General features: G+C 41.7%; 1 protein-coding gene across 1 annotated transcript in view; it reads left to right on the top strand.

Moving 5' to 3' along the window:
* The window catches only part of pcloa (piccolo presynaptic cytomatrix protein a), a 63,845-nt gene that overhangs the window by 44,647 nt on the left and 3,147 nt on the right, over positions 1 to 16,051 (top strand). The window contains exons 11-24 of the mRNA XM_036563775.1: positions 1,249 to 1,374; positions 3,514 to 3,622; positions 3,753 to 3,817; positions 4,076 to 4,275; positions 4,800 to 4,850; positions 5,004 to 5,134; positions 6,800 to 6,826; positions 7,365 to 7,458; positions 9,213 to 9,284; positions 9,696 to 9,933; positions 11,410 to 11,595; positions 13,070 to 13,219; positions 14,305 to 14,446; positions 14,972 to 15,027. Coding sequence (XP_036419668.1) covers positions 1,249 to 1,374; positions 3,514 to 3,622; positions 3,753 to 3,817; positions 4,076 to 4,275; positions 4,800 to 4,850; positions 5,004 to 5,134; positions 6,800 to 6,826; positions 7,365 to 7,458; positions 9,213 to 9,284; positions 9,696 to 9,933; positions 11,410 to 11,595; positions 13,070 to 13,219; positions 14,305 to 14,446; positions 14,972 to 15,027 — 1,647 coding nt within the window. The remainder of the gene's footprint in view (positions 1 to 1,248; positions 1,375 to 3,513; positions 3,623 to 3,752; positions 3,818 to 4,075; positions 4,276 to 4,799; positions 4,851 to 5,003; positions 5,135 to 6,799; positions 6,827 to 7,364; positions 7,459 to 9,212; positions 9,285 to 9,695; positions 9,934 to 11,409; positions 11,596 to 13,069; positions 13,220 to 14,304; positions 14,447 to 14,971; positions 15,028 to 16,051) is intronic.

Below are 16,051 nucleotides of genomic sequence, written 5' to 3' on the forward strand. Positions count from 1 at the left end.
GCCTGCCAGGCTTACAAAGCAAGGAGCCTCAGGGAAGTAGTAAAGCAAAAATGCTTTAAAAAGCCTTTTATGCCATCTCCAGTTTGTTCTTGCTAATAGTAACTAATCCGTGTCACCAGACAGACTGTCAACATATGCATGTGTACTGCACAAGACATTTGAGGCCTTCTGTGCTTTTGCAAAATAACAGTCTGGTTGTGGTACGGCTAGCCCAGCTTCTGAAACATTGCTGCTCTAGAGACTAGAACAGAGCAGACATTTCATGGCATGGCAGCGGATTGGCACCTCTCCACTTTTGTCAGTCATCAAAGCCCAAAATGGTGTGTAATGCTCATGTCAGATTATCCTCATAATTAGCAACCAGTGAACAAACAGAAAGCGGAAGCTGTACTGTATGTGCTGCACTGTGACTGGCTAATTTGTTGCACCTCATACACCACAATTAAGATGGGGTAATGTCTAGATTAGTAATTAATCAGTCTCAGGGCTGACATTCTAAAGTACTGGGGGACTGTGTGAGTCACTATTTGCTTTTGGCTCCTCACAGCCATGTTGTTGCTCATTATATACCATGAATAAAGTAAGCAGATGCACTTGATGACCTTGTCTTAATTTCCACCTGTCTTGTGCCTCTAACGTGCACCTTCTCGCAAGAGTCTGCAAGGGTATCACATTACTGTTTTTGTGTTCTGCAAGCGTGGTCTCAAGTTCCCTCAATAAGCCCACGGTTACAATTTTGCTAATAGGAGCAATCTAGCTAGTACCGCCTTTGCATCAAACCTAAGATCCCTGCTGAAAACAAACACTCCATCCTGGTCTAAGCTGGTCCAAGCTGGTTTATGCTGGTCTAGTGGTGGTCAGGTGCTGGTATACCTGGTTACCCAGCATGGCCATGCTGGTTGACCAGCATACCAGCATCCAAAACACAGCATTTGCTGGTCTATGTTGGTTTTTCTAGCAGGGACAACACTGGTAGTTTTGCTCAGTGTCAGACAAGATAAGCATAGCTGTAGCTAGCTTGTGTAATGTGTTGCCCTGCTGTGATCCAGTCAGTTAATAAATAAGCCCTTCCTGAGGTGAACTGGATGTGTTAGCACAGGAAAACACTCATGTGAAGCACAGGACCCACCAGGACCAGGGCTGGAAACCACTAGTGTAGATTAAGATAAAGATTAAGATAGATACATTGGAAATGCAATGCAAAACAAAACACCTTTCTAATTAACACATGATGGATTTGACTTCCAGGGAATGGACTAGGCATTCGTGTGGTGGGAGGTAAGGAGGTTCCGGGCAGCAATGGGGAGATCGGAGCATATGTGGCTAAAGTCTTACCCGGGGGAGCAGCAGAACAGACCGGAAAGATCGTGGAAGGTGAGGCTTTAACGATGGGTGGGTTTCCTATTGAGCCCTGCTTGTTTGTTTAATTGACTGTGAAGTTTGCAGGATGCATCATGATCCCTGCCAAACCCTCAGGTCTTGTGGAAAGGCCAGGCTTGTGACATTTGACGTGGTTTGACATGATGTTTTAGCGAGGATAGAGGAGGATGGGAGGATGGGAAAAAAGAAATAAATAGATGCTGATCTGCATGGTGATTCTTCACCTCCAGGGAGCAGGCATGACTCATTTGTGATGTGAAGAGGTGTAAAGATAGATCAAGTCAGGAGTATAGAGGCGCAGTCTGAGCTTGAGTTTGCTGTAGCCTAGAACAATATTTTTTGCCACACTGATGTGCTGATGACTTTCTCTGTGTTTACTGCAGATGGTAGAGCAAAAAAAAAAGATCACCAGGCAAACTGGGTGTTTTAAAATGGGATGGCTTCTGTTTGTCCAGCTTTGACGTCAGCAGGCCTCTAAACCAGTAGCTGTTTACATGCGGATGTCAGAGAAGCAGAGACAAAATTCATGGTGCAGATTGAGCACAGGAGCCTATTTTTGACACTCTATTAAGTGCCATTTAGAAAACTGCTTGTGAATGTGCACCCATCCAGTTTTGTCAAATATACCCCCAGCATTTACTCTGTCAACGGTAAGTCCACTAGACCTTTCAGCATAGTTGAAAGTGAAACTGTGAGTTCAGGACTTTATAGGTCTTTCCTGGCACTGACCCTGGAATTAGCTTTTGTGAGCCATTTTAATCGTGCTGGATTTTCCGAGCTGTATCGATCACAGATGTAGCTGACAAGGAGCACTAATGCTGTGCCTTTCTTCGGGCGTGAGGTTGCACACAAGGCGCTGTAAATTAAGCTCTCCTCCGTCTTTTGCACTGCACACTGTAGGTCATAATTTACGAGGGGCTGAGGGACTGAGGGACTGGCTCTATCTGTGCTCAAGCTTATTTACGAGTCTTGGGCAAACAGCTGGGCTTTGTGTGACCATCTGCAGCCTTGACTTGTACTGCTATCACTCGTCTTTCTTTCATTTTTTTCCTGTATTTCCTGTCTCTTTGATTTCAGCTATTTCTTATCCTTTCCTTATATCCTGCCCATTCCTCCAGATACATCTTTTTCTCAACTTTTGCTTCTCTGAACACAAAAAAGTCAAAGAGCAGATCTAACCTTTCACCATAATGTTTGCCCTACTTGCCCTGACCTGTCTCTACTCCCATTCCACATTCAGACTATGTTGCAGCCACACAAAAGCAAGTTATTGGGAGTGAAATGTTGAAATGTTTCAGCTCTGGCTGTGTGCACTGGAAGTGCATACAGTGGTTGGCACTGATACCACTGTGCTGTGATTCAATATTACACACAGGCCAGGCAGAATACAGCTGTCCATTCAGCTCCTCTTATTGAATTCCTGCAGCTTTAAGTGGATGCACATGTTAAGTGTGTGAGCTGTAATCGAGTCATGCGCTGAACCTGCAGGGATCCCAAGCATCCATCGCAAGGTGGGAGCATTGCGGCGTAGAAAGAGGGCCTACCTGGCCTACCTCAAGACTCGTTTTCACCTGTGTAAGTGCTCTAAGAGAGCCTCGGTTTGGGTTTGAGTTTGCTGTGGCCTGCTTTATACTTTTGCTCTTTTTGCAGTTCTAATCTCTACCATGTCAGGGGGGTTGTTTTTCTTCATAGGGAGTTATGTGATGTTGCTGTTTTACATGGGCAATATGACAATGTTGTTATCCTAATAATTTACATTCTGTTGTCACAATATGCAAAATTGTGGATTTCTTCAGTACTTGAAAACACTTCCCAACTACATGTGTAATTAAAAACTGAGAACAATTATTTCTGTCTAATTAGATTCAGTGCAGCACAGTAGGTGAAATGTTGAATATTAATCACTGGATTCTCAGTTTTTGATTTTATTTTTAGTATTTTTGTGGTACTACTTTAGCCTGGTGGTCTGTTCCAAGTTATCCGAAGTTGAAATAAATAAATATTGTGGCATGTTGTGTATCATTAAAACTTCTTTAAGTATCATGATATTACATTTTTGTCATATTGCCCAGCTCTATGATGTAAGACATGCTTAAGCAGTGCTTATTGCTGATTGCGCATGTCTATTTGTAGGAATGCAGGTCCTGGAATGGAATGGCATCCCCCTGTCTAGCAAGACATATGAGGAGGTCCAGGGATTGGTCAGTCAGCAGTGTGGAGAGGCGGAGCTATGCGTCAGACTGTGAGTAATAGATTTTGTCATTTTTAGCACACATTTAAAAATCTGACTTCATTGATATATAATTAGTCAGGTTTTCAAATCCAGCTCATGGTGGTCTGATCTTTATTTCTTTTGCTATATTCTGTGTCAGGGATTTGAACATGCTTTCAGATTCAGAGGGCTCCCACTTGGACCTTCATGAGCAGGCCAAAGCAGGTACAAAAGGCATTACTTCATTAACAATTTAATACCTTAAAACCAGACCTAAACAAATATAATATTCACATGAACTACATTGCTTAGTACATTGCTTTTATTGCTTTTATGCCTTTTATATAAGCCCATGGATTTTCTTAGGCATACCAGAGCATGCATTCTCAAACAGCTCACCTTATTAAATAAAGGAGAAAAAAAAAGAAATATTTAGCCGCTGTGTAAATAGATTTCGTCTACTTTGCCTGTGACTGTGTGTAGAACGTCCTCCACGTTCGCCAGGCGTGGACCCCAAGCAGCTAGCTGCGGAGCTGCAGAAGGTGTCTCAGCAACAGGTGCCCAGTTCCTCAGCCTCCTCTCTGACAGCATTGGACAAAGGCTCAGCTTCAGGTGCCTCCAGTGCGGTGCCCAGCCCAGGGCAGCCTGGCTCACCTTCCATCAGCAAGAAACGCCACAGCAAGGTGCCCACACTCATAGACATACCTGCGCGGACATATACATCTAATAGTATCAGTGCATTCAAATAGACTTTCCACAGTAGTTCGGAACAGGAGGGATAGGGATGATGCAAAAAAGAACATTTTACATTTGTAGATGCACATCTACAAAGGCTGCAACTAACGATTCTTTCTATAATCAGTTAATCTTTTGACTATCACTAGATAATTGAACCATTATGCGTTCTGCCATTTCCTTCACTTTGCCTGTCACAGTGTTGCTATCATTCAGAGTTCTCTCTGTAAGAGAACAGATTTCTTCTGTTATAGCACAACAAAACAATTGAAGCCTTATCGCCCCAGTGCTTCCTGTAGCACAGTGCAATCTGTTGGCTGCATGCAAGATGTAAACATTATAGAGTATTACAAACCATTTGCATTATAAACCATTTTGTTTTTGAATTAAAAAAAACATGTTCCATGATCAATTTCATCTAACAACTATTACATTTTTGCCCTAATATCTACCATTTTGATCTTTTCATCAGACTTCAGAAGCTGCAAAGGCCCAGTCCCACCCGGTCACTGGAGAGATCCAGGTATCTATCACAATAACGCTGATCCATTTCTGTTACTATTATTTGACATACTTTGAAGATAGACTCGATATAGTTGTAGACTGTAGCATGTGTAGCATTTCACCGCCACTGTACTGTGTCTCACACGCTGTTCATCTTGCCTGCTTTTTGCAGCTTCAAATCAATTATGACAAACAGCTGGGGAACCTCATCGTTCACGTTCTCCAAGCTCGGAACCTGGCGCCCCGTGACAATAACGGCTACTCAGATCCCTTTGTAAAAGTCTACCTGCTACCTGGGAGAAGGTAGGGAAACTGCAGTGACCTGTTTAGACTCAGCACTGCTTGATTATTTTAGGTCAAATTCTAGTGTTACATATTGAAATGCTTTAAAAAATACTGTGTCTACCACATTTCTTTCTTAAAGATACCATTGCAGAATCAGTCTGTCTCTTTGATTTTGTTGTTCTGTGTCAATTGATGAAATAGCCAGACTCTTTTATCCAATAATAATGAACAGTTTGCGAGTTTGGACAATGCTTTCAACATATGGTCATATGAACGGAGACTGTCTGACTGAGGGAGGAGAGAGAACTCTGAGAACTTGCACTAGAGTTCTGGAGTTTCTTCTTCTTGAAACCAGCCATTTTTTTGGATGAACTAACAGATTTTTTGTAGGACTGACGGATAGAACTGAGGAGCAAGGAGGAGATGGGGTGGCAGTGGGATTACAAAAATTTTGTCAAGGGTAACGGAAGGTAGCGAAGAGAATTTAATTGGTGTTACTTTGGAAGGAGGAGGGGTTTCAGACATGGGTCTCTCCCCAAATTCAGTTATTCCTGCAAAGACTAGAGTTATAAATCTGCACATTCTGACCTTCTCCACATACTGTCTGTAAAATACAGAAAACATGGAGAGGCTTTTTTCATTTACTATACTTCTAAACTGCGGAACTCGATTCCATCATTTTATTAAAAAAAACTTTCAAATTAATCTTTTAAGAAACATTTGAAAATTAATCTTTTTAATTTAGCTTTAATTAAGCATTCTACCTCAGTTCTACCTATTCTCCTTTGATATTTATCTTTTTAATTTGATGTGTCATTGCTTTGCATAAATTTTAATTAATACTCAACTTATTTTTTTCTTATTTAATTTTTATTTCCCCTTTATGTTATAGTTGCAAAACAGTTACTACAATAGAAGAAATCAAAATCAACTCTCAGTTTCCGCTATTGTAAAGCTCTTTGAGCTGTCACTATGAAAAGTGCAACAAACAATGTTATTATTCTCATAACTTATTATTCCATACATCAGTTTAGTCTTCAAAAGGACCCTTTAAAAGTCTACCTATGTTATGTTATAATCCTGGTTAAGTCCTGGTTATGTACTTCAGATTGTTTGTGTGTGTGTGCGTGTGTGTGTGTGTGTGTGTGTGCGTGTGTGTGTGTGTGCTTGTGTTTTAGAGTGCTGTTTGAGCCAGCATAATAGGAAAATCAATATGTCTGCTTGGTTTATGTGCAACTTGAGAGTTGCTGTGCCCTGAGTTGTTGCGCATTTGCGTGTTTGTTGCTGTGTATATGTGTGTATTATGATAGGACCATCACCAGTTATCATTTGACCATACATTACCTGTATAGAGCAGAATACAGGAATGCTATTGCTGAGCTCCATATGGGCATGTACGCATGAGCTCCTGCATAGGCATCAGCACACACACACACACACACACACACACACGCACACACACACACACACACACACATTTACACACTAGATTTTTAAGCATAGCCTCGCATGAGCTAATCCATCTCAGTCACACTGTTTCTCTCACTCATTCTCTTTCTCTTTCTCTCTTGCTTTCTCATACAAACACACACACACACACACACACACACACACACACACAAAATCACTTCCTCACGCCTTACGGATTGTTGTCTGTTTCTGCTGCATGCTGGATCCCCACAGTCAGGTCATGGTTGTGCAGAATGCCAGGTATGTGATTCTCTCCTACAGTACCATCAGATTCTTATCTCATATGAATGGCTCAACAAAGTAGCTTTTATTTCTTTGATCTTCGGTTGCTTTCTTACATGTATGTTGTCTTTTATCTTTTTTCTGCATCACTGGACATTTGCACACTTTCATAGCTCATAGACGTCACTGTAAATGATGTGTAGGCCTGGGTCACTGCAGACCTGTATGGTGCATTGTGCTTTGTGTACTTCATTTTTCATTGAGAACATGTGAACTGTGATGTGCTGGTTCATATCAGAATCAAATTTGGTCCAAATCAATATCCAAAAACATTTGACTTTTGACTTCAGGGTCAAGGACGTACACTTACTGGATATACAAAAATGCATTTATAATAAGAAGTATTTTAATACTTGAGGCTGTACTTGTCATACCTAAATGAAACCATCTGTGAGGTGCTGTACTCCAAGCGTGATTACAGTACATTGTTTGTGATATTTTGGTCCTTTTGCTAATGCCCTGGAGTGACCCCTTGTGGTGTATGACCTGATTGCAGTGCTGAGAACAAGAGAAGGTCCAAACATGCCCAGAAGAGCTTGAACCCAGAGTGGAATCAAACAGTCATCTACAAGAATATCCACCTGGAACAGGTGAACTGCATACCATCCTCTTAAATACATTATTAGTTTACCAGCCCCAAGGGGAGCAGCATTATTTGAAGTTTTTAAATGTTGTCCCATTCTGTTTGAAACTATGAAACATTATAAATAAAAAATATTTTTTTAAAAATGATGAAACTTTATAAAACTTATAATCAGATTGCATTATAAGATAGCATGAAATTGGTACACAAGACTAAGGATGTGTTAAGACAACAGGACAAAAGCTCAAATCAGGTTTGTTTTTTCTTTATTTGAACAGGTATGTGCATTTAGAAAGGCATAGGGTACTGTACTGAAATGAATGTTTCAGATATGAAAACAATATGATTATGTGATTGCAATTTAGACCCATGATTATACACTTATTGGATATTACTATCTAAATGATCTTGTATTAAGAATACATGTCTGGGGACAATTGGTAAACTTTTGCATCAAATTCTGGTGCTAACAATGGTACGCCTATCCCCCCATAATCCATACCCGAATCCCTCTAACCCATATTCTCCTAACATCCTGAGTACAATCGAAAACACAAGCAAAACAAGCTAGCTAGCAAAATGCTATCGTTATCTAATGAAACTGTGGTAACACTTTACTGTAGGGTGCTGTTCAAAAGGCTACATGACACCTTGTCATGATAACTGACATAACCCTACGGAAATGTTTATAAAGGCTTATTCCAAAAGGTGTCATCTGTCATAAAGGCTACTTTAGGTAACTTTGATCAAAACTGGCAAATATAACTTTTATACTTAATTATGCCTATTGGAATAAGCAGGTATAAACATTTATGTAGGATTATATCAGTTATCATGACAAACTTACGTAGGTGTCATATAGCCTTATAAACAGCACCCTACAATAAAGTGTTACTGAAACAGTTTTTCTTTTGCAAGAGGTAATGTTTATTATTACCGCATACATGTGTTTTCGCACAGGCAGCACACATCTACATGCTTATTTGGGTTTGTTTGGGGTACTTTTCAGCCATCCTAACTTACGTTACATTACGCTAACAAGCTTGTTGTCTGTCTGACAGTGTTGACAAGTGCCCCCTACTCTGAACTCTGAATTCACAAGACGTTGGAATGATTTACTAATTTCACACCCTAAAAGGTCTATGATCCCACATTTAGCCCAGGGTTATCTCCATCATTAGGATATTATGTGTGAACCTGTAAGACTAAATGGCTATAGGACAAACTGCATTCACCGTTTATTGCCTCTCTAAATGAATCCAGCGTGTCACCACAGTATAGAAGGTCAGCGCCTGTGGTGATTGTATCAAGAAATGAAAGTGCTGGGAATCCATAAACCTATATGGCCCAAAACCTTCAGACAGGAATCTTAAATGGAGGCCCTCACTCTTTGTGAGATTGCACTTTCAAAAATCAACAGCCCATAACAGTACTGAAGTCTCAATTAGATAAGAGCCCTTCAGAGGCAATCCCGGGCTTTGGTGTGAACAGGGACCAGTCTCCAAGCTCCCAGAAGTGCTTTAGCTTAATTAAGACCAAAGAGCTACTTCAGTCTCCTCAGCTTTTAGAGGCAGCTAATGACAGCACTGATTGATACACCGTCACTCGACTGTTGAGCCGAGGCGAACAGGTCTTAATTGAGAGAGAACAGAAGGTAGAGAAGTGTGTAGAGAGTCAACTTTTGCTAGAAAACCATCTGGATTTCCTTGCTTCAGTGTTGTTGAGATTGGTGTAGCAACTGTGTTGTGTATGTGTGTTTAGCTGAGAAAGAAGACACTGGAGGTCAGTGTGTGGGACTATGACAAGTGCTCCTCCAACGACTTCCTGGGAGAGGTAAGAATCAGTTCATTTTCACTACCATTCAGATGGTCATTCAAGATGATTGTCATTATTGTCATGCTATGCATCATTTGTCGTGTATTTTTTGAGAATTTTGGGAACAAGAAGTTTTTAAATGATAAACTGTTATTACTGCAAATAGCATTCTGGATATTGATATTATTAGAACCTCATTCTTGATGCACTGATGAAGAATCATTCTCAACCTGAACCCTAGCTTCCTAGTAATTATTTGAAACTTGAGAAGTTGAACAGGACTTGGATATTAAAGTTGTTTTTGTACCAGGGAAAACAGTGACTCCAAATATTTGAACAATAGTGTACACAAACACTCACATACACACAAAGTCACGTGCACGCAGACAGCTGGTGCATTATGTAACGAGGTTGTGTGGCATGGTGTAGGTGCTGATAGACCTGTCGAACACGGCTCAGCTGGATAACGTGCCACGCTGGCTGCCACTGAAGGAACAGAGCGAGGGGGAGCACCACCGCCGCTCTCACTCGAGCCAGGGCCGCCAACACTCACCCAAACCACCCGCCGGACACTCGCCCAAAACCTCCGGCCACGGCGGCCAGGACTCACCCAAATCCTCAGTCATCAAGAGCCGCAGCCACGGCATCTTCCCTGACCCTGCCAAGGGTAGGACATGCGTTTGTTCCTCAGGTCTTTAACACTGGATTCACACTGTTTCCTGTCTGGCTGCCCTTCCTGCATCTCTCCCCATCCCCTCCCCACTTAGTCTGGCTCTCTCTATTTTGCTGTCTTTTCAATCCTCGCTTTACTGTCCCTGTCTTTTCTCTCTCTCTTCTCTCTCTGGCCAGTCTATATCAATCACTCATCGTAGCTTTGGCTCCATGCTCTTTCCATATATGTATGTGTCCCGCTCATTACAGCGCTGCGCTCTACAGCGCTTCATCCTAGCTTTCCCACGCAGGGTGAGACAAGGTTGCCTAACCATCACATTAGTTGTGTCAAATAGATCCTCAACAACTGGTACTAAATAACCTAAATAAAGTGCTAAACAGTAACCTGGACTCTAAAATAGACACATGAAGAAAACCAGCAGTAAAAGGCCAGTAATATAGGGTATATTGCAAAAACGCTCCCACAGCAAACCAGCGCCTCTCTCACGGCTCAAGCAGTTTGACTCATGTGCAAATGTGAACACCACTCTCATTTTGTTTGGGTAATCAGTTATTTCTTAAAATGGTCCTACATTAAACTTTTGTGGCTAACAGCTAGCTAGCTAATTCACATTAAGCTATCGTTAGCTAGCACTGATGTTAGCTAGCACTGACGTCAGCTAACAGTAACTTAATACTGGATAACTACGTATGTCTTTGAATAGATATTTAAATGCTTCTATCATGACTACTGTTTATGTTTTACATTGACCCAATGATAGTTGCTGCTTCTTCTCAGTGCTGTGAATATCTGGCTATAAAAATGCATGATTAGCAGTAGTTATGCTAGGCATCTAACGGCATGACAGACACCATCACTGTCAGAACAAAATCTCATATCTCCAAACTGGTAACAAGTAATGCTGGAACATTTCTGTTGGTCTGTTCATTCTGTTCATCATAAGATTTTACCTGGAGTTTTGGATCAAAGAAGTAAAAAATGACAAAATGGAAATACAAGTGTTTTGCATGACAGTGACAATCTGTTAATGTAATACAATAGCTAACTAATTACTAAAATGACACAAGCATAGTCCATTAACCCCTTAAATAGCCAGGACCCACCAGCAGGCCCAAAGTTTTATTACATACTTCTATAACCTAAAAATAGCTCAGCCAGTTCAGTTTGCATTGTAGTTACTGAATAATCAGCCTTAGTAAGTAATAAACCTGCGATTTTACAGGATTAATGTTATGCTTATTGTAGTTAAATCATTAAGATGATTTATACTGATATAAGTACCCACATACAAATACAGTTACCATCATTTGTCGTATTTCAATACGTGTGGTCTCTTTTGCACATGTTTCAAGGGAGGTCCTGAGAGTTGTGGACCGTGAGAATGGCTTCTGGATTCGTATCATATTCGAAAAAGGGAGAAAAGCAGGAAATTAGGGACTTGGTGTAGTAATTTGGTTCTGGTTGTTTTAGACACGCAGGTTCCTACTATTGAGAAATCTCACAGTAGCCCCAGCACATCGAAGCCATCTCCTTCCGAGGGTCAAGCTCGTTCCCATGGGACCCCCCGCGCTCACAGCAAAAGTGGCGCGGCCCGGGCACACCCTGATGACGCCGCGGCAACGGCCGAAGCTGCCGGCCAACACCGCCTCCAACCAAGTAAACGACGCAAATAAAGCCTCCACAGCATGGCTGCCTTCACACTCATCTGTTCCTCTTCCTGTTCTTTTTTTTTGCTACCCCCTTTTCGTCCTTTTTTTTGTATTTTCTCTCCCTTGTTCTGGTCCCCTTGTGGTCACAGTCTGTTCACCTCACTGCTTCCTCTCCTGTGTGTTCTCACCTGTGTACTGGAGACACTTTACCACTCTGCACGCACGAGCACACTCGCACACACTCACGCATGTAGAGCCCTATTACTGTTCCTGCAAACTCTAAGAGCCAGTTAACTTAAAGAAGTAAACATTTTAAAGCTCCAAATGTAAATAAATGTTATGTTAATGTGAATAAAATGTACATACTTCAAATAATATACATCCTTAGATCATAATAAATATTTATTAATATAGCTTAATAGAAGAATAAATATTTTTTAAACCAGAGCATAATAAAGCAAAGAATCAAACAATATTTAAACAACTATTAATGCATTAATAATAATATAAATCAGACGCTTATCTTAACCATAGCAGCAGTTGCTAACTGCTGTCTCTAGTAAGGCAGATGCTTTGATCCAAAATCTAATGCAGCACATAAAATGCACATCAAATGAAAAGAACTCTGACCCAGTTAAGCACATCAGTGCACATAACCCAACAGGCTTAAATAGGATGCCTACTAAGCCACTGCGGGTCGACCTGTCAATCTCTGTCAGAGAATCTGACCCGATCTGTCAGGAGCCGAGTCATGCAGACCTCCTCTGTATGCCAGGAGGGCGTTTAGAAGGGGGTGCCTACATGAGCACATCTGACTGCTGCTGTATCCAAGACTGGAAAAATAGCTGGGGTCGCCCCTGTTATTGTCAAATTAGGGCTAGCTCAGCTGCTATGGGACATCCCTTGCCAGCGCACAACACCCTGAGCACAAAGAGCAGCATTTGAGCCAGCTTTCCTCGCTGGCCAGTTATCTTGGTCCCCCTCTGCACTTCTTTGCTGACTCCTCTATTTTTTGGAACCCTTGTCATTCTGTTATCCCACCGGGTCGCGTGTTCGGTTTCCGAACGACCCCCCGGCTTTTTCTGCAGCTAATCTCCCTCCACTGAGCCGGCTGTGCATGTGGCCTCTGCTGCCCGCAACCACCCTGCCAACCCCTGCCTCCTCTTCCTCTCTCCCTGTGGCTACTGCTGGCCCACAATGCACCTCAGTGGATGCGCTACGCCCCCCCAACCCAACCCAACCCAATCCCCCTTGACCCAACCGCCCCTTTGCGGCCAGGGGGGCGCGCACTGTGGCTGCATGTGACTATGAAGTATAGTAAAAAGCTGGTGGTGTCCATGTTGTAAGGAGTTCATACTCTGAGTCTCCATCTCGTCCCTCCCCCCCAACCCTTCCCTAACTTCTCCCCAAAACCCCCGTCCTCCTCCCCCCCTCCCCCGACCCTTCGGCTTGTACGTGGCCTTACCACTACCTCCCCCCAGCCCAAAATGGCCGCCTCTCCCTGAGGCACCACAGACACAGCGTAGTGGGCGTGCTCACCATACAGAAAGCGGCGGCCAATGAGATCACTGATGGCCGTCACCTGACCCTCCGCAAAGCCATGTCGGAAGAGAGGCCACAGCTGGACGGAGGTGAGAGTCGCAAGTCACAAGTGCAAAAGTCAAAGAGCGAGAGAGAGAGAGAGAGAGAGAGAGCGAGAGAGAGAGAGAGAGGATGCTGAGTTACTAACGCACACCTGTAGAGAAAATGAAGGGGCCTAGACACTCTGCCACTCCACAGATAATTCATGCTGCGACACTCAGCCTTGTCCCACAGTCCACAACGTGCTTCACTAAAACCAGAATCAGAACAAATACAATAGACCGTCACCTGTAGACATAAAGGCAACTGTAGAGGTGACCCATGCAACCTTTGTGTGACCTTGGCAAGAAACTAAGTGGATGCCTGGTGTTAGTGAAGCTGTTGGAGCCAGCGTTGGGGAATCTGTGCCGAGAAAGCTGTGCGCATGAATTATGTGTTGTGCCAAAATCATGCATTCCACCTCGCACCATCACCCATCACTCAGCCACACAGCCACATGGTACAACATCTCTATAAGGCTTAATAAGGAAATTAAAATGTACAATTGCTCAAATATGCTTAATTATAATTAACCACAATTTAAATAGAATTACATACACGTACCAGAATTAGGCTAATGCGATTATTCAGACTAAACACACAAGTTGCTAATACACTGGAATTACTAATTAACAGTTTAATGCTTTCTTCTGTCTGTCAATGCTTCTGCTGCTGTTTCTTTGGTGTTTGCTCTGCATATCTATGTTCTGTAAAGTTTTGTGTTATATGGTGACATGTCATACGCTCTCTACTTGTGGCCAGTAATGTCTCATAAATGTATTAGTGTATATATATATATATATATATATATATGTATGTATGTATGAATGTATGTATGTATGTATGTATGTGTGTGTGTGTGTGCGCGCATGTGTGTGCATGTCTGCATTAAGACTGCTTATATTACTCATATAGAGGGTAGAAGTCAGGAATAAGTGGACAGGATCTGTGGAGGGGTTTGGAAGCCGTGCTGGTCCCCTATCCTGAATGTATTTTACTCCTGTGTTGCTGGGTAATGGCATCATAAGCCAGGAGTACTTATCCATTCAAGTGAATAGGACAATTGTATAACTCATGTAGTACACTCTCAAAACAGCATCCCGCAGCCATAGATCTGCTGATGCCCCTGTTACTGCAGCCTCACTGGACAGCGGTCTGAGTGGCAGTGCATTCAGCCTACTGGAAGAAGAGGGTGACACCAATGCAGTGGACAGTGCCATCTTCCAGGTTCCCAGATTGTAAGTTTCCACTTGCTTACAATGCAGCATCAAATGTACTCATTGATAACTAACTCGTAGAAAATACATTAATGTTATTAATATTCTGCACTATTCTGTCCTATTGATTGTACCATAGTGTGTTAAACCTACGCAAATGTCATGTTATTTGAGTAAACTGGAAAGTGGATGTGTTTGAACTATTGCTATTTGAGTTGTTTTACTGCAGTGCTCTTGCATATTGTCACTGTCGTATGACAATCTATCCCCAAATTGGCAGAGAAGAAGGACAAAATACTCTTAACATTACTGTACTGTAATACAATGTGATATGACATTTTATTCCTACTCATTTTGGACTATTTCTCTCTGTCCATTCGTCATGAAATCTTCACAGGGCAGTTGGTGGGCAGTGGGGCAGTTGGTAAAGGGTGTAAAATTTAAAATAAATTAAAAAATGTTGCATTTTTTTTATATGGCAACGAAGACATAAGTGTTCAGTTTTTTGCTGAGTTTATTTTAATCCATTGTTCTTCTTTCATGTAGTGGAAAAATTCCAAATGGCACAGACGTTGTAAAGTCATTACATGGAGACACAGAGGGTAAGTGTGTGTGTGTTATTCAGCCTTTAAGTGTTCTCATTAGTAATGACAGGGACATTGTCATGAGTCATCTGTCACCTTTAGAACACGGCTAACAGTTTGGGACACGATTTTACAAAAATTTATTGATATAATTACGTCACAAAATGGACACACGTACACACACACACACACACACACACCCCCACACACACACTGAACAAATAATACTCTGTCATGGTTAATCAAAGGAATCTTTATCCAAATGTTCATATGCTCACTGCATGCATTTTCAGTGCTGCCAAAATATTGACTTATTATTGATTTTGCATAAATGTAACAGTCCCAAAATATAATAAAAAGTGATGTTTTCATGGCTAACCATTAATGGTAACAGAATGTCCTCCACAGACCTGTAAGAGTTTAATTGTCTACGGGGAAAATAACACATCAGAGCCATTTGGGGAAAAAACGTTAATAAGTGTTAACTGGATTTTTGCAATAACTTTCTGAAAATTGTCTCAAAATTTCATGAGAAACATTTAAAAAATCAAGAAACTTTCAAATCCAACAGCAACAAAAAAAACTACTTCTCAAATATTACACAAAGCAAACTGTGCCAGCTGTGATATTCGTTCACTCTTACCAGCACACACACTTACACACACGCAGACACACATGCCGTAATGTCAGTACAGTCCCTGTCTCCCTAATAAACCCAGAGAGACAGATTTCACAAGAGACATTTAGTTGCTATGGTTACGAATAGCACGGAAGAACAGTTCTGCCTTTTTTTGAGAAACTACTTGTCCGAGTTTGATTGACATATCACACACTTGCTTAGCCTTTACATGTGCTCTCTGTCAAACTGAATAAAATGTATGTATATTTTTATCATGTATTACTTCTCACTACTTTCTTTTATTGCCCACACCCATCTTCGTACCTACAGTACCTTTACTCTCTCTTATTTTTGTTATTTCAGCCACACACATACAAACACATCTAAAACAATCTTGGACTGTAGGTTGTGTGGGGGTGAGAT

This window comes from Colossoma macropomum, unplaced genomic scaffold, assembly GCF_904425465.1.
Source record: "Colossoma macropomum unplaced genomic scaffold, Colossoma_macropomum, whole genome shotgun sequence".
Taxonomy (NCBI): Eukaryota; Metazoa; Chordata; class Actinopteri; order Characiformes; family Serrasalmidae; genus Colossoma; species Colossoma macropomum.